Consider the following 24,301-nt stretch of genomic DNA (forward strand, 5'->3'; position numbering starts at 1 on the left):
GAGGGCAGTAACCATTGAAAATACCATATTCCTCTCCATATATTGAAGCCTTTTCAATCACAGATTCCCTTCCTGTCTTATTACTTATTCTTAATGCAGTTTAATATCTTAAACGGTAAGGTCTTCCTAATTAAAATGGCCACCCCGCTACTCCTGGTATTAAAAGATGAAAAATAGACTTGATCAAATCCACTCTGTTGCAGTTTTAGATGTTCTTTATCATTTAAATGTGCCTCCTGCAATTTGGCTCTATCCACCCCTTCCTTTTTCAGGTTTAGTAGGATTTTCTTTCTCTTGATTGGTGAATGACTCCCCTTAATGTTCAATTTTAATATATTACTGGTCATAACCCTTTATAACAATCATGTGACTCGAGAGGAGAAGAAACCCAACTTAAGATCAGCTGAGCAGCAATAATTAAAAAAACACACACAAAAACAAAGCACCAACAGCACTGAACAAGAGGACTTACCTAACACTTAAATGGGATATCTGAACCTTCTAGCTCCCCATATTCTGCCCCACTGCAATTATAGCATTTAACATAGTCAAAAATGAAAATAAGGCATAATTTATCAATCCACCGATTTGTTACCGTCATGTTTAAACTCCTTCAGACTGGAGCAGCACTATTATTTTAAACAAATAATGAAACTGTATTAATCAAAACAAACATGATACACATCCTATAAGATATCTTGCTGACGAGTAATCAAAAGGTAAAATAAAGCTGCCATTGAGCATGTTATCGTCCCTAACCAGGGCTACACAATATACTGTATACATTCTTAGGTAAAAGAGACAGGAAGGGGAGCAGGGATTGAGTGGTTTAAAAGACTGGACCGGGAGTGGGGAGATGAGGAGTTGCAGACAGGAAGGGGAATGGGATTGACTGTTTACAGACACAGGATGTGGAGAGAGGATTAAGTGGTCAGAAGGGGAGTAGGAACTGTCTGGTTACAGAGACAGGAAAGTGAGTGGGAATTGAGAGAGTCGAGACAGGAAGGTGAGCGGGTATTGAGTGGGTGAAGTGACTGGAAGGGACTGGGGACTGAATGGTTAAAGAGACAGGAAGGGGAGTGGGGATTGAGTGAGTAGAGACAGGAAGGGGTTGCAGTTAAATGCAGTTAAATGTCAGGAAGAGGAGTGTCGGGAAGGGGATTGATTGGAGACTGAGATAGCAAGGGGAATGGAGATTGAGTGTGTTACAGAGACAGGAAGGGGAGTGGTGATTGAGTGGGTGGAGACAGGAAGGGGAGTGGGGATTGACTGGAGACTGAGATAGCAAGGAGAATGGAGATTGAGTGTGTTACAGAGACAGGAAGGGGTATGGGATTGTGTGATTACTGAGACAGGATGGGGGTTGCAGTTAAATGGGTAGTGTCAGGAAGAGGAGTGGAGATTGAGTTGGTATAGAAGGGAAGAGGTGTGGGGACGGAGTGGTTGCAGAGACAGGGAGGGGGATGGGGTATGAGTGGGTAGAGACAGGAAGCGGTGTGCAGATTGAGAGGGTAGAGACAATAAGGTGAGTGGGGATTGAGTGGTTACAGAGACATGATGGGGGGTGCAGTTGAATGGGTAGAGACAGGAAGGGGAGTGCCGATTGAGTGGAAAGAGACAGGTAGTGGAGTGCGTAATGAATGGTTACAGAAAAAGGGTAGTGGAGATTGAGTGGGTACAGAGACATGAAAGGAAGTATGTAAGGAGTGGTCACAGAGACAGGAAGGGTACTGCAGTCGAATGAGTAAAGATAGGAAGGGGAGTGGAAATTGTCTGGCTACAGAGTCAGGAAGGGGAGTTGAGATTGAGTGGTTAAAGAGACAAGAATGGGTTTGGTGACTGAGTGGTGAAAGTGACAGGATGGGGAGTGGAGTTGATTGGGCAGAGACAGGAAGGGAAATGGAATTGAGTGCTTACAGAGAGAATGTGGAGTGGGGTTTAAGTGGTTAGTGTGGTTGGGGTTTAAGTGAGTGTTGACTGGGTGGGCAAAGTGACTGGTAGAGAGTGGGGATTGAATGATTAAAGAGACAGAAAGGGGAGTGGGGATTGAGTAGGAACAGAGACTGGAAGGGGAGTTGAGATTGAGTGGTTAAAGAGACAAGAGGGGGTTTGGTGACTAAGTGATGAAAGAGACAGGATGGGTAGAGACATGAAGAGGAGTGGGGATTGACTGATTGCAGAGACTGGAAGGGGAGATGGGATTAAATGGGTATAGAAAGGAAGGAGAGTGGGATTGAGTGTTTACAGACACAGGACATGGAATGGGTATTAAGAGGTTAGAGATACAGGAAGGGGAGTAGGGAGTGACTGGATACAGAGACAGGAAAGTGAGTGGGAATTGAATGAGTCGAGACAGGAAGTTGAGTGGGGATTCAGTGGGCAAAGTGACTGGAAGGGAGTGGGGATTGAATGGTTAAAGAGACAGGAAGGAGAGTGGGGAGCGAATGGTTATGGGGACGAGAAGGGGAGATGGGATTGAGAGGTTAAGGAGACAGGAAGGGGAGTGGGGATTGACTGGTTACAGAGACAGAAAGGGCAGTGTGGATTGCGTGGTGAAGGAGACAGGAAGTGGAGTGGGCATGACAGAGTATAGAGTACAGAGACATAACGAGAGGTTAGAGACGGGAAGGAGAGTGTGGATTGTGTTGTAATGTGAGTATTATTAAAAGTAATTTAATATTAATCGGGAAGCTGTTGGCAGCAAGAGGCGGGGTCTTTACTTCTGCTCTCTATACTCCCAGTGTGCATTGTACATAGTTCCTCCACCCAGGCCGTACGAGGTACCTGGAAGCCTCTGTATTGTAAATACCATTTACCGTCCCAGATAAGATGCTCTTTTGGCCATCAAGTTGTCGAGTGGTCTTTTTGTAAAGTAGAAGTTACCACAGATTTTTGACGACGAGGTAAACTGGTTTTGCGGACGGGTCGGCCCCGTTTTCGATCCGGAGCTGTGAGCGGACGCGGAGCATCGTGTTCGGATGGCTACGTTCGATGAGCAAATCGAGGAGTGGCCGGAGTACGAGGACAGGTTGGGCCACTTTTCCTGTGCTAATGGAACTACTGAGGAGGCTATAAGAAGCGCTCTATTCTCCTGAGTGTGTGGGGCAAGGACGTACGAGCTCACACGGAACTTAGCTACGCCGCGGAAACCGGGAGAAATTCCGTACGACGAGCTGGTCAAGCTCGTGGGGAACCACCGCAATCTGAAGCCTTCGGTGATAGTTCAACGGTTCAAGTTTCACAGCCAGGTCAGTCTGTGGGCGATTTTGTGGCCGAGCTTCGGCAGCTGTCGGAGCATTGCGATTACGGAGCCGTGTTGGACGATATGCTCCGTGACAGATTAGTATGTGGCATTAATAACGCCGCCGTTTGTGCATTGACTTTCAAGACAGCCCTAGAGATTGCTCAAGGCATGGAGTTGGCTGCTAACAATATGCCAAGGATATACGGAAAGGATATGGGGGGTGGCAGTGCTTCAAGTCAGGAGGGAGACTGGTAAACAAGCAAAGGGGGTGGAATGTTTTCAGTGTGGAGGAACGCACTATGCAAATGTTTGTAAATTCAAAGATACTGTCTGCCATGCTTGTGGCAAGAAGGGACATTTGGTTAAAAAGTGCAGGAGCGTAAAGGGTGAGGTTAAGCCTGGGCAGGGGAAAGCTCAGCAGACTCGGGCAGCCACTCTCCACCTAGGAGAAGCAGACGGAGAGACAGCGTGTGCCTACAACGTGTTTGGGGTGGAAACGGATGAGGGACCACCTGAACCATATTATGCCACGGTCACTGGCAAGGGAAAGGACATTAAGTTCGACATTGATTCAGGGGCTACTGCATCGGTCATTAGTAAAGAGACCTACAGGAGGACCATATAACCATCGTCTGCGGGTGCCCCGTTTGCTACTGTTACGATTGGCTTCACATGCAGGTTCCTGTTAGCGGGATCATCAGGCTGAGATGGACCTTGCTGTAACTGGGCAGGTGGCAAGTGATTTGACAAAGAAAATAGAATTTTCTGGAAGCGGTGGCCCCCTGGGAATCCATGTGGTACCTTTTAACTCTACGCTGAGTGGAAGATTCCTTGGCCTGAGTATTCGTGGTATTGAAGAGAAAAGCCGTACAAGAAAAGAGAACCTGCTCCAGGAGAATGAGTGTATCATCAAAATCAGTGACTGTGATTTAACAGACAAGACCTTTGTTCAAGCCCAAGAGGTTTTCCGAAACGCAATGTGATTTCCTGCTGTTGAACTCCAGATAGTTCCAAGCTATAACAAGGAGCTCTATAAAAAATTTGCAATCCGATCTATTCTGAGCCACGGTCAAAAACCAAAGTTTCTTCTTCGGTGTGTTCCAAGCTAGGTGGCAAACCTGCAGATGCCGTTTATCCCAATTGCCACCGATTTCAAAGAAGTTCAGTAGTCCAAAATAGTTAAAGAGCAATGACCACTTAATGCATAACAGGAAAGCAGTGACTTTGACTAGAGGGAGAGACACTGGCAGAGGGGGCAAAGTCCCTTGAAGAGGATGGACGTTCTCACGCGGACACACACGCGTGTCCCCAACACTAGATCCACTGAAAACATCCTCACCAGCGGTGCCTGCTGGGTCACCGGGGGTAGTGTGTAGATCGCAGCGCCCTCACAAACCTCCTGACTGACTGAATCTTTGATTGGATAGTTTCTTTTGTTGTTAGTTTGAATGTTTAGATTGAATTAGATTGAATTTGCCATGTTCTTTTTTTTTTGGTGTTTTTGTATTGGTAACCTGTTGCTAATGATACCACTGTTTTTATTTCCCAGTTCTTCTATATTTGGGGAATGTTGGATTTTAAAGGGGGAGAAGTGTTGTAATATGATTATTATTAAAAGTAAGTTAATACTAATCGGGAAGCTGTGGTAGCAAGAGACGGCACCCGGGGTTGGCGGGGTCTTTACTTCCGCTCTTTCTACTCCCAGTGTGCATTGTATATAGTTCCTCCACCCACGCTGTACGAGGTACCTGGAAGCCTCTGTATTGTAAATACCATTTGCCGTCCCAGATAAAGATGCTCTTTGGGCCATCAAGTTGTTGAATGGTCTTTTTGTAAAGTAGAAGTTACCACAGATTGAGTGGCTAAGAAGGCAGGAAGGGGAGTGCCGATCGAATAGTTATAGAGATGGGAAGGGGAGATGGGATTGAGTGATTAAGGAGGAAGGAAGGGGAGTGGGGAATGCGTGTATTGCAAGACAGGAAGTGGAGTGGGGATGACTGGTTACAGAGACATAATGGGCGGTGTAGTTGAATGGGTAGAGACAGGAAGGAGAGTGCGAACCGAGTGGGTAGAAACAGGAAGGGGAGTGGGGATCGAGTGGTTACAGAGATGGGATTGAGTGGTTAAGAAGATGAAGTGGAGTGGGGATTGAGTGTGTAGAGACAGGAAGGGGAATGGGGATTACAGTCAGAAAGAGGTGAATTGATCATGGGGAACAAAGATATGGCAGACCAATAGAATAACTACTTTGGTTCTGTCTTCACTAAGGAGGACATAAATAATCTTCCGAGGGTCTAGTGAAATGGAGGAACTAAGGGAAATACATGTTAGTAGAGAAGTGGTGTTAGGTAAATTGAAGGGATTAAAGGCAGATAAATCTCCAGGGCCAGATGGTCTGCATCCCAGAGTGCTTAGGGAATTAGCCCAAGAAATAGTGGATGTATTAGTAATAATTTTTCAAAATTCCTTATATTCTGGATTAGTTCCTGAGGATTGGAGGGTGGCTAATGTAACCCCACTTTTTAAAAAAGGAGGGAGAGAGAAACCGGGGAATTATAGACTGGTTAGCCTGACATCAGTGGTGGGGAAAATGCTAGAGTCGGTTATCAAAGATGTGATAACAGCACGTTTGGAAAGCGGTGAAATCATCGGACAAAGTCAACATGGATTTGTGAAAGGAAAATCATGTCTGATGAATCTTATGGAACTTTTTGAGGATGTAACTAGTAGAGTGGATAAGGGAGAGCCAGTGGATGTGGTATATTTGGATTTTCAAAAGGCTTTTGACAAGGTCCCACACAGGAGATTACTGTGCAAACTTAAAGCACACGGTATTGGGGGTACGGTATTGATGTGGATAGAGAATTGGTTGGCAGACAGGAAGCAAAGAGTGGGAGTAAACGGGACCTTTTCAGAATGGCAGACAGTGACTAATGGGGGTACTGCAAGGCTCAGTGCTGGGACCCCAGTTGTTTACAATATATATTAACGATTTAGATGAGGGAATTAAATGCAGCATCTCCAAGTTTGCGGATGACTGGGAGGCGGTGTTAGCTGTGAGGAGGATGCTAAGAGGATGCAGGGTGACTTGGATAGGTTAGGTGAGTGGGCAAATTCATGGCAGATGCAATTTAATGTGGATAAATGTGAGGTTATCCACTTTGGTTGCAAGAACAGGAAAACAGATTATTATCTGAATGGTGGCCGATTAGGAAAAGGGGAGGTGCAACGAGACCTGGGTGTCATTGTACATCAGTCATTGAAAGTGGGCATGCAGGTACAGCAGGCGGTGAAAAAGGCAAATGGTATGTTGGCATTCATAGCAAGAGGATTCGAGTACAGGAGCAGGGAGGTTCTACTGCAGTTGTACAAGGCCTTGGTGAAACCACACCTGGAGTATTGTGCGGATTGAAGAAGAAGTGTGTTTGGGGGTTGTCTTGTCAAGGTTCTCGGGGGAGCAAACAGCTGGTGGAAGGCTAGAATGACCACTTGCCATCTTTAGGCCACATTGGAGCCTAAATTGCTTTCTGGAGCCTTGCAGTTAGTAGTCGGAGCTGTCACTGCGGAATGGAGTTGGCCGTTTCCCGGGCCAGCTGGGTGGCCATCAGCCACTCTGAGCTAGGTAGGGATCCGGTTGTTTCCGTAGCCAGCCAAGGTTGCTGGCCGTAACGGCTACTCGGAGCAGCCCCGATGCAGAGATGGAACTGTCTGTCGTTCTTCAGTGTTTGTCTCTTTCTGTCCTCGCCCCGTGGGGTCAGTCAGGCTGTTCTGCCATTGCCCTGCGGGAGGAATCTGTCTTGTCTTTGCCTCCGTTGGGTAAGTCAGGCCGTTCTGCCGTTACCCAACGGATGAACCTGTCCCACTTTGGTGTGGAGTGAAAGTTGAGTCCCGGCTTGTCGAAGGATAAGTCCTGGCTCTGTGTCTATGTACTGTCCAGTCTCTTGTCAGTGTCTTGTTAAAGATGAGTCCTGACTTGTCGAAGGAGAAACCCCAGCTCTATGTTGATGTATGTTTCCTAGTTTTCCTCCAAGCTCCAGCCTCTAGCCTCAAGACCCCAGCCCCTAGCCCCCAGCCCTCATCACGTCTTCGCCTGGTTTGGGGTCCGAGCCTGAGTCAAGACCTAGGTTCTGGGTCTTTGTCTAGTCTCGGGCTTGGAATCCACACCCAGGCTCCTTGTTTCCAGCCCCTCGTCCTGGTCCTGCTTCCCTAGTCTAGTCTGTGACCTGTCCCGTCCTGTTCCTAGTACTTCAGTGTCTGTCCTGCATTTGGGTCCATTCCCAATGCCCCCCCCCCCCCCCGCCGTATGACAAAGACTGCCATGTACAATGCATTCATTATTAGCACCCTCCTGTATGATAGCGAGACTTGGATCATCTACTCCAAACAGGAGAGGAAACTCAATAGTTTTCACCAGCGCAGCCCTCGCCGCATCCTCAGCATCACCTGGAGAGACAAAGTCCCAAACTCTGAGGTCCTCTCCTGCGCTGGGCTTACCATGATGTTCACACTTTTAAGACAATTCAGACTGTGCTGGCTGGACCAAATCTGTCGTGTGAAGAATGGTAGACTTCCAAAGGACATCATCTATGGAGAACTAGCAACAGGCAAGATGAACATTGGTAGGCCCCAGCTTCGCTTCAAGGACCTCTGCAAGCCTTAAAAATCAACACAGAGTGCTGGGAGGATACAGCAGGTGACGCCACAAATGGCGAGATACTCTTCAGCAACACCTAGAGCAAGGTGAAAGAGTGATCCTGAGTCCGTTTGAAGAGCGGAGAGCACAGCGGACAACAATTCCATGACGCCCTACACATGCAGCAACTGTGGCAGAGCCTACTGTTCCAGGATCAGCCTCAGTAGCCACAATCAATGCTGCTTGACAAACCAGTGACTACCAGAGATGCAGTACCCATGGTCAACCACGACCAACGGAGGCCACACACTCTGCAAGAAGGACGCGGAAACCATAGAAAGGGTGCAGAGGAGATTTACAAGGATGTTGTCTGGATTGGGGAGAATGCCTTTTGAGAATAGGTTGAGTGAACTTGGCCTTTTCTCCTTGGAGTGACGGAGAATAAGAAGTGACATTGAGGTATATAAGATGATGAGAGGTATTGATCATGTGGCTAGTCAGAGGTTTTTCTCCCAGTGCTGAAATGGCTAACATGAGAGGACATAATTTTAAGATGCTTAGAAATAGGTACAGAGGAGATGTCAGGTGTAAGTCTTTTACACAGAGTGGTGAGCGCATGGAATGGGCTGGCAGCGACGGTGGTGGAGGCGGAAATGTAAGGGTCTTTTAAGAGACTGCTGGATAGGTACATGGAGCTTATAAAAATAGAGGGCTATGGGTAACCCTAAGAAACTTCTAAAGTAAGTACATGTTCGGCACAGCATTGTATTGTGCTGTAGGTTTTCTACATTTCTATGTACCCTTAGGAGGCAGCGATCACCCTGTAACTGAGTTCAACTTGAAATTTGATGGGGAGAAAGTAAGGTCTGATATAGAAGCATTTCAGTGGAGTAAAGAGAATTACAGTGGTATGAGAGAGGATTGTCCAAAGTAAATTGAAAGGAGATGTTGGCAGGATGGCTTGAGGTTCTGTGAAAATTGAGTAAGGTACATGATATTCCATAGTGTAAGGTATATTCCCAAAAAAGGAGAAATACTCAAATGCCAAAATATTACAACCATGGATGACAAGGGAAATAAAGCTAAAGAGAAGGCATAAAACAAAGCAAAAATTAGTGGGAAGTTAGAGGATTGGGAAGCTTCTAACAACCTACAGAAAGCAACTAAAAGAACCATTAGGAGAGAAAAGATGAAATATGAAAGAAAGCTAGCAAATAATCTTAAAGTGGAAAGAAAAAGCTTTATCAACTATGTTTTTTTAAAAAAAAACTGGAGAATGGATATAGGACAACTTGAAAATAAGGCTGAAGATAGTATATCAGGGACAAGGAGATGGCAGATGAACTAAATGAGTGTTTTGCATCATTCTTCACTGTGGAAGATACTAGCCGTGTGTCAGATGTTGAAGGGTGTGAGTGAAGAGAAGTGAGTGCCGTTACTGTTACAAGGGAGAAGGTGATCAAGAAACTGAAAGACCTAAAGTTGCAAAACTCACCCGGACCAGATGAACTGCACCCTATGGTTCTGAAAGAGGTAGCAGAGGAGATGTGGAGGTATTAGGAATGATGTTTCAAAAATCATTGCACTCTGGCATGGTGCAAATGTCACTCCACTCTTTAAGAAAGGAGGAAGTCAGCAGAAAAGAAATTACAGACCAGTTAGACTGACCTCAGTGATTGGGAAGATGTTGGAGTCAATTGTTAAGGATGAGGTTATTGAGTACTTGACACAGGACAAGATAGGACAAAGTCAGCATGGTTTCCTGCAGGGAAAATCCTGCCTGATAAACCCGTTGGAGTTCTTTGAGAAGATTACAAGTCGGATTGAAAGGGGATGCAGTGGATGTTGTATATTTGGATTTTCAGAAGGCTTTTGACAAGGTGCCACACATGAGGCTGCTTATCAATCTGAGAGTTTATTACAGGAAAGTTACTGGCATAGTTAGAGCACTGGCTGATTGGTAGGAGGCAGCGAGTGGGAATAAAAGGCTGCCAGTAACGATGGGTCAGTGTTAGGACTGCTACTTTTCATGTTGTATTTCAGTGAATTGGTTGATGCAATAGACGGCTCTGTTACCAAGTTTGCAGATATGAAGATTGGTGGAGAGTCAGGTAGTGTTGAGGAAACAGTAAGGCTGTAGAAGGAGACAGTGGTGAGGAAACAGGAAGGCTGTAGAAGGAAATAGTGGTGAGGAATCAGGAAGGCTGTAGAAGGAGACAGTGTTGAGGAAACAGGAAGGCTGTAGAAGGAGATAGCATTGAGGAAACAGGAAGGCTGTAGAAGGAGATAGCATTGAGGAAACAGGAAGGCTGTAGAAGGAGATAGCATTGAGGAAACAGGAAGGCTGTAGAAGGAGACAGTGGTGAGGAAACAGGAAGGCTGTAGAAGGAGATAGCATTGAGGAAACAGGAAGGCTATAGAAGGAGACAGTGGTGAGGAAACAGGAAGGCTGTGGGAGACAGCGGTGAGGAAACAGGAAGGCTGTAGAAGGAGATAGCATTGAGGAAACAGGAAGGCTGTAGAAGGAGACAGTGTTGAGGAAACAGTAAGGCTGTAGAAGGAGACAGTGGTGAGGAAACAGGAAGGCTGTAGAAGGAGATAGCATTGAGGAAACAGGAAGGCTGTAGAAGGAGACAGTGGTGAGGAAACAGGAAGGCTGTAGAAGGAGATAGCATTGAGGAAACAGGAAGGCTATAGAAGGAGACAGTGTTGAGGAAACAGTAAGGCTGTAGAAGGAGACAGTGGTGAGGAAGGCAGTGTAATGTTAGCATTCATTTCAAGAGGTCTGGAATATAAGAGCAGGGATGTGATGCTGAGGTTTTATAAGGCTCTGGTGAGGTCTCACCTTGAGTGTTGTGAACAGTTTTTGGATCCTTATCTAAGAAAAGATGTGTTGACACTGGAGAGGGTTTGGAGGAGGTTCACAACGATAATTCTGGGAATGAAAGGGTTATCATATGACGAACATTTGATAGCTCTGGGTCTGTACTCACATCTCATTGAAATCTTTTAAATGTTGAAAGGCCTAGACAGAGTAGATGTGGAAAAGATGTTTCCCATTGTGGGGAGTCTAGGACAAGAGGGCACAGCCTCAGGATAGAGAGGCATCCATTTAAAAGAGAGATGCAGAAAATTTTCTTTAGCCTGAAGGTAGCGAATTTGTGGAATTTGTTAACACAAGCAGCTGTGGAGGCCAGGTCATTGGGTACATTTAAGACAGAGATTGAAAGGTTCTTGATTGGCTACTACATCAAAGGTTACAGGGAGAAGGCTGGGGAGTGGGAAGAAAAGATCAGCCTTGATTGAATGGCAGGAAAAAGTAGATAGGCTGAGTGGCTTGATTATACCACTCTTACGGTCTAATACCATGGTTAATGTGCTGTGTGAATATTTTTATTTGAAGGACACCATGATGTAGAATGGTTTGGAACCAGTTATATGTATGTGCAGCTGAAACTTGAGAAGTTGCGTTTAGTTTTACGATAACGTGTACAGATGCTATACAGCATTACACGAGCAAAAGGCATATATTGCCATTTTCCTGAAAAATGCAACGCGGCATGTTGTAAACTTTATTTGATGTATTCTATGGTTCTGATCACTATACATGCATTTGCATTACAGTGCCACACAACACTGAAACTTATATTCACTTGAACAACACAAGATGCATACAATGCAAAGTAGTGCTTCCAGACAAAAAAGCATATTCTGCTAAAATAAACCAAGGGGTAACCTAATATAAACATTTTTATTTTAGGTATCCTATGATGCAGAGTGCATTAGCATTAGTAATACGTATGTTGAAGCTGAATCCCTTTTGCTCTTGTGCTGCTAGTAGATCTTCTGTGCAATTTGTCATAAAGGTGTTTATATAGGTGTTATATTCAGTTTTGTAACAAACTGTACAGAAGCTTTACCAGCATTAACAGAGTAAAAGACACACATCACTACTTTCCTGAAAAATGCCATTTGCTAAGTTAGTGTAAACAACTTTAAGGTTTTCAATGGTCCTGATCACTATGCATGCATTTGCCTCACGTTGCCACTTAAGGCTGAGCAGTTATATTCACTTGCATAACACAAAATGCACACAGTACAAACTAATGTTTCCAGACCAAAAGTCATTGATTTCTGTTTTGCTCAAAATACCAAGCGGGTAACTTGTTACATGTTGTGAACATTTTTTTTTTATTTTAAGTACCCTACGATGTAGAACAGTTTGGAACTAATGATGTGTATATGCAGCCTAAACTAGGGAAGTTACATTCAGTTTTATGACTATTTGTACAGAAGATCTGCTTAAGCAAAAGGCATACATTGCCACTTTTCTGAAAAATATAATGAGGTAGATGATAGATCACATAAGATAATGTTTACATCATACAGATCACTACACATGCACTTGGATCACTGTGCCACATAATACTCAAAACTTAGAATGCCATAAGATATAAGAGCATAAATAGGCTATTTGGCCCATCAAGTGTGCTCTACCATTCAATCTTGGGCAGATCCAATTGTTCCAGTCATGCCCACTCCCCTACTCTCCAAGTACCCTTTGATGCCCTGGCTAATCAAGAACATATCTACAACAAATTCTACAGATTTACCATCCTCTGACTAAAGTAATTTTTCTACACCTCAGTTCTAAATGGACATCCTTCAATCCTGACGTCGTGCCCTTTTGGCCTAGACCCTACCATGGGAAATAACTGAACCATATCTAATCTGTACAGACCTTTTAACATTCCGAATGTTTCTATGAGATCCCCCCTCATTCTCCTGAACTCCAGGGAATACAACCCAGGAACTGCCAGTTGTTTCTCATACTGTAACCCTTTCATTCCTGGAATCATTATTGTGAATCTTCTCTGAATCCTCTCCAAAAGTATATCCCTTCTAAAATAAGGAGCCCAAAACTGCATGCAATACTCCAAGTGTGGTCACACAAATGCCTTATAGAGCCTCAACTTCATGTGCCTGCTCTTATATTCTATAACTCTAGAAATGAATGCCAACATTGTATTCCCCTTCTTCACCACTGATTCACATTTAGGGTAACCTGCACAAGGACTCCCAAGTCCCTTTGCACCTCAGCATTTTGAATTCTCTCTCCGTCTAAATAACAGTCTGCCCATTTATTTCTTCCACCAAAGTACTTGACCATACATTTCCAACATTGTATTTTATTTGCCATTTCTTTGCCCATTCCCCTAAACTATCTAAATCTCTCTGCAGGCTCTCTGTTTCCTCAACACTACCTGCTCCTCCACCTATCTTTGTATCATTGGCAAATTTAGCCACAAATCTATTAATCCCACAGTCCAAATCATTGACATCCATCGTAAAAAGCCATGGTCCCAACACCAACCCCCGTGGAACTCCATTGGTAACCGGCAGCCAGCCAGAATAGGATCCCTTTTTCTGCCCACCAGCCAACGCTCCACCCTTGCTAGTAGCTTCCCTGTAATTCCATGGGCTCTTATCTTGCTAAGCAGCCTCTTGTGGGGCATCTTGTCAAAAGCCTTCTGAAAATCCAAGTACACCACATCTACTGCATCTCCTTTGTCTACCATGCTTGTAATTTCCTCAAAAAATTGCAGTAGGTTAGTCAGGCAGGATTTTTCTTTCAGGAAACCATGCTGGCTTTGGCCTATCTTATCTCCAGCATCATTTTCTATTGGTCTATTATCTATTATTTTCTATTATCTACCTTCAACTCTTTTACCTTTTATATTCTTAAAAAGGCTTTTAATATCTTCTTTGATATTAGGCACCAACCTTTCGTAATTCTTCTTTTACTTCCAAATAGCCTTCTTAGTTTCCTTCTGAAAGTTTTTAAAAGCTTCCCAATCCTCTATCTTGCCACTAGCTTTGGTTTCCTTGTATACCCTCTCTTTTGCTTTTACTTTGGCTCTGACTTCACTTGTCAGCCACAATAGTATCCTTCTTCCATTTGAAAATTTCTTCTTGTTTGGAATATATCTGTCTTGCACTTCCCTCATTTTGCGCAGAAACTCCAGCCATTGCTGCTCTGCTGTCCGTCTTGCTAGTGTCCCTTTCCAGTTAATCTTGGCCAGTTCCTCTCATGCCATTGTAATTTCCTTTACTCCACTGAAATATCAACACATTGGAATTTAGTTTCTCTTTTTAAATTTCAAAGTGAACTTGATCATATTGTGATCACTGTTCCCCAAGGGTTCTTTAACCTTAAGCTCTCTTATCACCTCTGGATCATTGCACAGCACCCAATCCAGCACAGCCGATCCCCTAGTGGGCTCAACAACAAGCTGTTCTAAAAAGCCATCCCTTAGATATTCTACAAATTCTCTCTCTTGAGGTCCAGTACTGGCCTAGTTTTCCCAATCCACTCATGTTAAAATCCCCAACGATTATCATGACATTGCCCTTCTAACATGCCTTTTCTATCTCCTGCTGTAATTTGTAATCCACATCCTGGCTGTTGTTTGGAGACCTGTATACTGCCAATAGGGTCCTTTTACCCTTGCCATTTCTTCTCTACACCTTATGATCCCATGTCTTCTCTTTCTAATGATTCAATATTATTTCTTATACATAGAGCCACCCGCACCCCCCCCCCCCCACCTACTGACCTATCTTTCTGGTGCATTCTATATCCTTGGACATTCAGCTCCCAATGACAGCCATCCTTTAGCCAAGTTTCAGAGATGGCCACGACTTCATACTTGCCAACCTGTAGCTGAATTTCAAGATTGTCCATTTTATTTCATATGCTGCGTGCATTCAAATACACTTTCAGTCCAGTATTTGCTGCTTTCTGTTTTAACTGCACCACACCTCTATTGCCCTATAACTCATCCTATAACTCAGCTATGATTGTCTCATCTCCTGCCTGTCTTTTCTATCATCTCTGTTGCACACTTTTGATTTATTTCTGTTTTCCCCTTCCTCAGCCCCATCACTCCAGTTCCCATCCCCCTGCCAAATTAGTTTAAACCCTCCCTGACAACTCTATTCACTTGTATAACACAAAATGCACACAATACAAAGTAATATCTCCAGATCAAAAATTTCTCTTTTTGCTCAAAAATATCAAGAGGTAATTTCTTTTAAACATCTTTATTTTCAGTATCCTGTGATGCAGAGTGCTTTGACACCATTTATATATGTGTCCATCCTGAACCATCAAAGTTACATTCAGTGTTATGACTAATTGTACAGACACCATACCAGCATTATACGAGCAGAAGGCATAAATTGGAAAATGCAATGTGGTAGATTGTATTGTTGTAAACAATATTATTTTATGTATTCTATGGTACTGATCCCTATACATGCATTTGCCACTTAATTCTGAAATCATATATTCTCTTGTATAACACCAAATGCACATAATGCAAAGTAATGCTTCCAGATCAAAAAGGATGTATTTGTTATTTGCCCCAAAATACTGAGGGTAACATGGTTTGAACATTTTTATTTAAGTACCCTACGATGTAGAATGGCATGGAACCAGTTATATGTCTGTACAGCTTAAACAAGTCAAATTTCATTCAGTTGTATGACAAGCTGCACAGCAAAGGGCATATATTGTCACTTTCCTGAAAAAATAAGTTGTGGTAGGATTTTGTAAACAACATTGTTTTATATATTTCATGGTCCTGGTCAAACACACAAGCACACAAACACACTGACAAAAATACACATACAAACACATAAAAATAGACAGAAATACAGACATGCAGAACACATACAAAAGCACACACATACAAAAACACACGTACACAAACACATACAAAAACACAGATAAATTACAGAACGATACACAAGCAAAACACAGATGCAAAACAGACACACACAGATAAAAACACCTGCACACGCGAGAAAACACACTCATAAACACAAACACTCATACACACAGAAAACCACACACACACAAAATCACAAACAGACAAAAGCACACAAAATACACATACACACACACGTACAAACATATACAAAACCACACACAAATATACACACAAGACCACACACCCACAAACACACAACATACACAGAAGCGCGCGCGTGCACACACACACACACACAAAAGCACAACACCAACACACAGACACACACAAGCACACATAAGCCACACACAATGGCACACAAGCAAAAGCACATACAGAGAAAACAGCGGGCACACATGCACAAATCACACACACAAACACAGTTAAACACACACACACAGTCACACAAAATCACATACAGACAAAAACACACAAACACAAATATACACACAAAACTACACATCTACAAATGCACAACCTACACACACACACACTCACCCTAAATATACACTAATGCACAAGCACAGGACACACAAAAACACTCACCTAGAAATACACACACAAAACATGCATAAGCACCAAAAATGCGCACACAGAAAAACTACAAAAATACATCCACACACATTCACAGATACACACAAAATAACAGACACACAAACAAAATTCACACATATATAATCACACCCAAAATACACAAACAAGCTGCCCAAAACACATGCACAAAATCACATACACAAACAAAAACACACACACAAAATCACATATACAAACCACACGAAAACACACACACACAATCACAGACAACCGTGCACAAACCACACAAGCAAAATACACGCACACAGAAATACAAAACCAATTACACACACACACAAAGATACACAAAGCAAAAGACATGCACACAAAACAACACACACGTACACACAGAAACAAACAAAAACACACATACGCACACGAAAACCCAGACACAAACTCACAAATATAGCCAGAAACACACACAAAGAAAAACACACTGACACATATTTTATAAAACACATGCACACAAACACAAATAAATACAAGCACACCAACACCACACACAAAAACACAGATAGAAAAATGCATGCAAAACACACACACAAGAAAATATGAACAAGCACATACACACAGAAAAATACATACATATACAAAAACATACAGAAATGCACACAAATGTGCACACACACTAACACAAATACACAAACTCACTCACAAAACACACAGCCACACAAAACACATACACACACAAAATCACATACACAGACAAAAACACACTGAAACACACCCAAACTCACAAGACACATATACATACACATAAACACAAACATACAGCCACAAATACACATATGAAAACACACAAATACACACACAAATGTATATGCAGACAAAACACACCCACAGACACACAAAAACACACATACACACACTCAAAAACACACACATAAAACACACAGAAGCAAAAATATGCACACACAAAATCACACACAGGCATAAACACACACACACACACAGAAACATACCTAAACCACACATACAGGACACGTAAGTATAAAAAACACGCACAACCAAGCAGAGTCCACTGCCAAGACTGCCTTTACTTTCTGAGAAAGCTGAAGAAATTTGGCCTGTCCCCTAAAACCATCACTAATTTTTACAGGTGCACCGTAGAAAGCATTCTTCTAGGGTGCAACACAGCCTGGTATGGAAGTTGTCCTGTCCAAGACCGGAAGAAGCTGCAGAAGATCGTGAACACAGCCCAGCACATCACACAAACCAATCTTCCATCCTTGGACTCACTTTACACTGCACGCTGTTGGAGCAGAGCTGCCGGGATAGTCAAGGACACGACACAGAAGGTTCAGGAGCTTGAAGATTCGTACGGCCAGATTTGGGAACAGCTTCTTTCCAACTCTGATAAGACTGGTAGGGGTTAGGTTCTTGTGTCTCCTTCTGACGTCACCTTTCAAATTCAAGTTCAAATTTATTGTCGTTTAACTGTACATATGTATACTGCCAAATGAGACAACCCTCCTCCAGACAAGGTTCACAGCCTTGTGGGGCACCAGTGCTCAGAGTGATTGTAGAGGAGAGCTTGTCCTCTATTTTTACAGCCTGGGTCCTGTCTGTGAGGAAGTTGAAGATCCAGCTGCTGATCTGAGTGCCAAGACCCAGGTTCCAGAGCATAGGAATCAGTTTATTTGGAATGATGGTATTAAAGGCAGAGCTGAAGTCAATGTGTACCACCAGCTGAAACAACATTCCTCCAAACCCAGATGCACAACACAGTGCATGTAACTTACAAACAACATATGAAGGGCACAATGGTAGCGTAGTGGTTATCTCTATTACAGCTCGAGGCATCAGAGTTAAGTTCCGATGTCACTTGTAAAGGGTCTGTACGTCCTCCCCATGAAATGTGTGTGTTTTCTCCCACAGTCCAAAGACGCATCAGTTAGCAGGTTAATTGATCAATGTAAATTGTTCCATGACTAGGCTAGGGTTAAATCAGGGATCACTAGAAGGCCACATTGTATTCCTAAATAAATAAAGTAATATTGCCATAAATAATTAGGTGCATTTATGTCACGTTAAAATGTAAACAATATAACACTACTGGTGCTTCTGAAGTGCTACTGAAGCAGAACTAGTTAAACCAAATTTTCAAACTTAGTTAAGGGATTGTTCAGAGGCAGATTATACGGAGGCAGATTTCTCAGAATACTTTCCAAGCAACTAAAATTTAAAGGAAATGTACATTACAAAGAAAGGTGACTTGTCAGAAGGAGACACAAGAAATTCATTCCTCCTCAGTCCACCAATCACCTACCAGCCTTTGTCTCAACCCTCCCCCTCTCTACATCTTCCCTCTCCACTCTCAGTCCTGATGCAGGGTTTCAACCTGAAATGTCTCTCCACTCAGAAATGCTGCTTGACTCACTGAGTTCCTCCAGCAGATTCCTCCATTGTGACATGTCAGAAGATTGGATTGAACATGATAAAGTTCAAACTGAAGCAAAAATTCAAAATAAATTTATTATCGAATTATGCATATATCACCATATACTACCCTGAGATTCATTTCCTTACAGGCATTCTCAGCAGAACACACAAAATCAATGAAAAACTACACACCAAGACTGAAAAACCTAATGTGTGAAAGTTAAAAGTAAATTTACTTTCTCGGAGATTCATTTTCTAACGAGCTTTCACAGTAAATAGAATCAATGAAAGAGTGCAGACAACAACCAATGTGCCAAAGACAACAAACTGTGCAAATACAAGATGAGAAAAAAAAAACCAAAAACAACAATAATAATAAATAAGCAAAATATATCCAATGAAAAGAGTTGTAGAGTCCTTGCTGTTTTGGATCAGTTCAAGGAGGGAGTGAATGAGGTTCAAGAGCCTGATGGTTGAGCCTGTTTTTGAACCTGGTGATGTGGGTCTTGAGGCTCCTGTACATCTATCCTGATGGCAGCAGTGAGAAGAGAGCATGGCTGCTTTCGTGTGGCATCGTTCCTTGCAGATGTGCTCAATGGTGGGCAGGGATTTTCCTGTGATGGACAGATTAAGTTTCTACAGATGTTTTAAAAAGAAACAAATTAGGTGTTTCTCCCAGAGGAAGGGGGAATTGATAATGAAAGGCAAAGAAATGACTGACAAATTAAGCAAATGTCTTGCACCAGAATTCATTGTGGAAGTGGAAGATGCAGTAACACTCCATAAATAGCTCTGAATTACGAAGTAGAAAAGTACAGTCAAACTGAGCAAACTGTTGAGCATGTGATTTAATGGGCTTGATCCGATGAACATAAAAGTGGCAGGTAACTCCTTTATTCAAAAAAGGAAGAACATCTTTCATCAGGAAAATGTTAGAACTTTTAAGATTAAACATTTAGAAATTACCAAGGTACTAACAGTCAAGCCAATAAAGGAAAATCACATATGAACAGCTGGATTTTTTGAAGAATTAACTTGTACTGTGTAAATGAGCAGCACTAAGATTTAGATTTATTTATCACATGGATACAGTGAACTATATCATTTATGTAAATAACCAATACAATGGGCTTGAGCAACACACACAAAATGCTGGTGGAAAGCAGTAGGCCTGGCAGTATCTATAGGAAGAAGTACAGTTGAAGTTTTGGGTCGAGACCTTTTGTCAGGACTAATGGAAAAAAAGAGATCGTAAGAGATTTGAAAGCGGGAAGGGGATGGGGAGACCCAGAATGATAGGAAAAGACAGGAGGGGGAGAGATGAAGCTAAGAGCTGGGAAGTTGATTGGCAAAAGGGATACAAGGCTGGAGAAGGGGGAGTATCATAGTACGGAAGGCCTTGGAAGAAAGAAAGGGGGAGGGGAGCACCAGAGGAAGATGGAGAACAAGCAAGGAGTTACTGTGAGAGGAAAAGAGAGAAAATAAAAGAAAAAAATACACACACACACACACATATATATATAAAATAAAAATAAATGGTAAGAAGGGAAAGAGGGGCAGTAATGGAAGTTAGAGAAATCAATGTTCATGCCATCAGGTTGGAGGCTACCCAGACGGAATATAAGGTGTTGTTCCTCCAACCTGACTGTGGCTTCATCTCGACAGTAGAGGAGGCCATGGATAGACATATCAGAATGGGAATGGGACCTGGAATTAAAATGCTGGGAGATCCTGCTTTCTCTGGTGGACAGAGCATAGGTGTGCAACGAAACAGTCTCCCAGTCTGCATTGGGTCTCACCAATAGAAGGCCGCACCGGGAGCACCAGACGCAGTATATCACACCAACCGACTCACAGGTGAAGTATTGCCTCACCTGGAAGGACTGTCTGGGGCCCTGAATGGTGGTGTGGGAGTAAGTGTAAGGGCAGGTGTAGCACTTGTTCCGTTTACAAGGATAAGTGCCAGGAGGGAGATTGGTGGGAAGGGATGGGAGGGGAAAGAATGGTCAATGGGCTTGAGGCAGCCAACATTCCGGCACCAGCATAGTACGAGCACAATTAAGGACCTCTGTCGTTTGCGGTGGTTTTATTTTATGGAATTATTTGTCTGGATGCATGCAAACGTGTGAAAATAATAAGCCAATAACCAGTTTTATCTCATATTTGGAAGGAGCTGCTAGAAATGATGATTGAGGCAGACACATTAGCAACTCTGAAAAGCCATTTAGTTAAGTACATGGAGAGGAGAGGTTTAGAGGACAATGGGCCAAATGCAGGCAAATCCCTTCCTCCTCTCTCCCACACCCTCATCTCACCTTGAACACCTCCCACTATCCACCAGTCTCTGACTATGCATCCCCTCTCTCCTGTTCTTTCTCTCTCCACACCCTCCTACCACTTTTCTTTACCCCCACATTCACTCTCTCCTATCCTGCTCCCCTCTATCCCTCCACACTCCTTCCCTGTCCCTCTTCACCCTCCCCACCTCCCTCTTCTCTTCACTCCACCCTCAAACCATCCCTCACTCACCGCTCCTTCCTTTCCTCTCCCCTCTCCCCCTGCTCCTCGTCTGGTTTGCTTACCACAGCCTCCCGCTAATTAGCCTCCCGTTGTAAAATTCCTCTCTGGGGCCGGAATTGCTCTCCAGCTAATTCTGCTCTCTCCTTTCCTGCGGCTCCTTTGTCTTCCCAATCTGCACCCCCAGAGGAGGTGCTTGCGTCTGAGAGCGAGAACAAGAAAGAAAAAGAGAAAGGGCGAGAGAGCGAGAGGGAACGAGAGAAAGAGCAGAGAGAGAGAGAATCAATTAGCAACAATCAGGGAGAGGAAGAGAGCGAGGAAGGGAGAAAGGCAAGGGATGTAAGGAAAGAAAAAGGGGAAAGGAAAGAGAAAGCAGACAGGAGAGGGGGTTTACAGGGAGGGAAGCGGGGGGCACAGGTAGTGGTGGGGGAAGGAGAGGAAGGCAGAGAGGGACGGAAGAGGTGGAGGCAGGGGAGTGGCAGACGGAGAGGAGGAGTGTGGGGGAGGGGAAGAGGTAGCGGAGCATCTTCCAGGCCTATGATGAGTTCCCCGGCTGACGGGGACTAAGTTGGGCGGCAGCCCGGAGCCCAGAGATGGTGGTCGGGCTGGCGGCTCCGCATCGAGAGTCCGGCTACTGCCGCTGACGGGCCGCATGTGATGGGGCAGGTGCTGGGTTTCGGCCCCTGCAGTACGTCCGCCCTTTCGCTGCCGGTACCGGTGCATGGGGAGGGAGAGGGAAGGAGGAACGGGAGAGGAGAAGGGGAAGTGGGTCGGTAGGAGGGTTGGGAGCGGGGAGGAGGAAGGAGGGGTGGGGAAGGGCGGAGAGGACGGGAGGAGGAAGATGTGAGGAAGGGGGAGGTGATGCGTAGTGGGGGCGGTGTATAGTGGAGAAAGAAAGTGGGAGGGGTGGGGCGAGTTGTGGGAGGGGGAGTGGATGGTCGAGAGAGGGATGGAAGCCAGGTTGTGGTGGGGAGAACAGAAGGGAGGTGAGAGAGAAGGGAGGGGGAGATGAGGGAAGGAGGAACGTTGGGGATGCTTAGGGAAGTGGAGATGGTTATGGTGGAGGGAGTTGTCAAGAGATGGGGAGAGAAGAGGCGGGGTGGGTGGAAAGAGAATGGAAGAGGGAACATGAAAAGGTGTTAGTGGAAAGGCAGTGGGTGAGATGGAGGGGGTGTGGGCGCTGAGGGGAGGGAAGAGGTGCAACAGGAGAGGGAGATTGGGAGTTCAAGCAAGGACTGCAGATAGGGGAGTGGGTGGCTGTGTCCTCAGGGGTGGAGTGGACCCAGGACCATGGGGACCTGTGCTGATGCACAAGTTCATCCTCCCACCAGCTTCACCTTATCTCCACCTCTGCATCTCTCCCTCAGACTCATCACCATCTCAATGAGCACTCACACTGTCTCTCCTCCCTCCCTCCTCTTCCCCCTCTCAACCACTTTTCCACTTCGTCATTCCCTTTCCTCATCATCTGCCACATTACCCCTCTTCCTCTCTTTCCCCTACTCTCTCTCCTGTTCCTGCTCTCCCGACCAGTCTCTCTCCACTCCTCCTCCTCCTGTCTCTCCCTTGCCCCTTCATTCTCTCTCAATTTCTACCCCTCCATCTCTGTCCTTCTCATTCCCTCTCCCTCCCCCCTCGCCTCCTCACCCTTACACTCTCTCCTCTATCTCCTTTTCTCTCTCATCCTTGCTCTCTCTCATTCTCCCCCCCTTACTCTCCTTCTCTCCACCTCTAGCTCTCTCTTTCCTGTCTTTTCTCTCCCCACCCTAATTCCACCTCCCTTTTTCCACACTCTCTCTGTCCCTCTCCCTCGCTCCCTGCCCTGCTCTAACCCTCCTCTGCAACACACACAAAATGCTGGTGGAACGCAGGAGGTCAGGCAGCATCTATAAGGAGAAGCACTGTCAACGTTTCGGGCCGAGAACCTTCGTCAGGACTAACCGAAAGGAAAGATAGTAAGAGATTTGAAAGTATTGGGGGGGAGGGGAAAATGCGAAATGATAGGAGAAGACCGGAGGGGGTGGGATGAAGCTAAGAGCTGGATAAGGTGATTGGCGAAAGTGATACAGAGCTGGAGAAAGGAAAGGATCATGGGACGGGAGGCCTCGGGAGAAAGAAAGAAGGAGGGTAGCACCAGAGGGAGATGGAGAACAGGCAAAGAGTGATGGGCAGAGAGAGAAAGAAAAAAAGGGAGGGGGGAAACACTAAATATATCAGGGATGGGGTAAGAAGGAGAGGAGGGACATTAACGGAAGTTAGGGAAGTGTGAATCTAACTTCTATTAATGCTCCTCCTCCCCGTCTCAGCTTCACCGCACCCCCTCTGGTCTTCTCTCATCATTTTTCATTTTCCCCTCCCCTTCCTACTTTCAAATATCTTACTATCTTTCCTTTCATTTAGTCCTAACGAAGGGTCTCGGTCCGAAACGTAAACAGCGCTTCTCCCTATAGATGCTGCCTGGCCTGCATTTTGTGTGTGTTGCTTGAATTTACAGCATCTGCAGATTTCCTCGTGTTTGCCGTCTAACCCTCCTCTCTCTCTTTTGCCCACTCGCCCTCCCTCTCACCGCCTCACTCTTGCCCACACCCCCTCTCTCCCCCACCCCCCTCCCAACCCCTCTTTCCCCACCCCCTCTCCCCATCACCCCCCTCCTCCCTCTCTCTTACCTCTTACCTCACTCTCCCTGTCTCACTCTCCCCTTCTATCTGTCACCTTTTCTCACTCCCTCCTCTCTCCCACCTCTCACCTTCCTCTCTCCTTCCTCCCGCCCTACACCTCCTTCCCCTCTCTATCCCCCTTGCCTCTCCCTATTTCCCACCACTGCCTATTACCTTTCTTCTTCCTCTTTCTCTCTCTTTCCCTTTCCCCCCTTAGAAGCATAGGAACATAGAAAACCTACAGCACAGTAGAGGCCCTTCGGCCCACAATGCTGTGCCGAACATGTACTTATTTTAGAAACTACCTAGGGTTACCCATAGCCCTCTATTTTTCCCAGCTCCATGTACCTGTCCAGGAGTCTCTTAAAAGACCCTATCGTATCCGCCTCCATCACCGTTGCCGGCAGCCCATTCCGCGCACTCACCACTCTCTGTGTAAAAAAACTTACCCCTGACATCTCCTCTGTACCTACTTCCAAGC

General features: G+C 44.8%; 1 protein-coding gene across 8 annotated transcripts in view; it reads left to right on the forward strand.

The window, feature by feature from the left end:
- The first annotated feature begins 2,557 nt into the window (after window positions 1-2,557).
- The window catches only part of LOC132381789 (reticulon-1-like), a 180,523-nt gene continuing 158,779 nt past the window's right edge, over window positions 2,558-24,301 (forward strand). For 3 of the 8 annotated variants that reach the window (XM_059951356.1, XM_059951363.1, XM_059951357.1), the window contains exons 1-2: window positions 2,558-2,652; window positions 17,364-17,629. In XM_059951356.1, coding sequence (XP_059807339.1) covers window positions 2,651-2,652; window positions 17,364-17,629 — 268 coding nt within the window. In that variant the 5' untranslated portion in view covers window positions 2,558-2,650. Of the gene's footprint in view, window positions 2,653-3,078; window positions 3,249-17,363; window positions 19,531-21,684; window positions 21,852-23,062; window positions 23,119-24,301 lie in introns of those variants that run through there. The other 5 variants (XM_059951358.1, XM_059951364.1, XM_059951362.1 and 2 more) reach the window with 4 other exon arrangements.

The sequence above is a fragment of the Hypanus sabinus genome, chromosome 26 (genome assembly GCF_030144855.1).
Source record: "Hypanus sabinus isolate sHypSab1 chromosome 26, sHypSab1.hap1, whole genome shotgun sequence".
NCBI classification, from domain to species: Eukaryota; Metazoa; Chordata; class Chondrichthyes; order Myliobatiformes; family Dasyatidae; genus Hypanus; species Hypanus sabinus.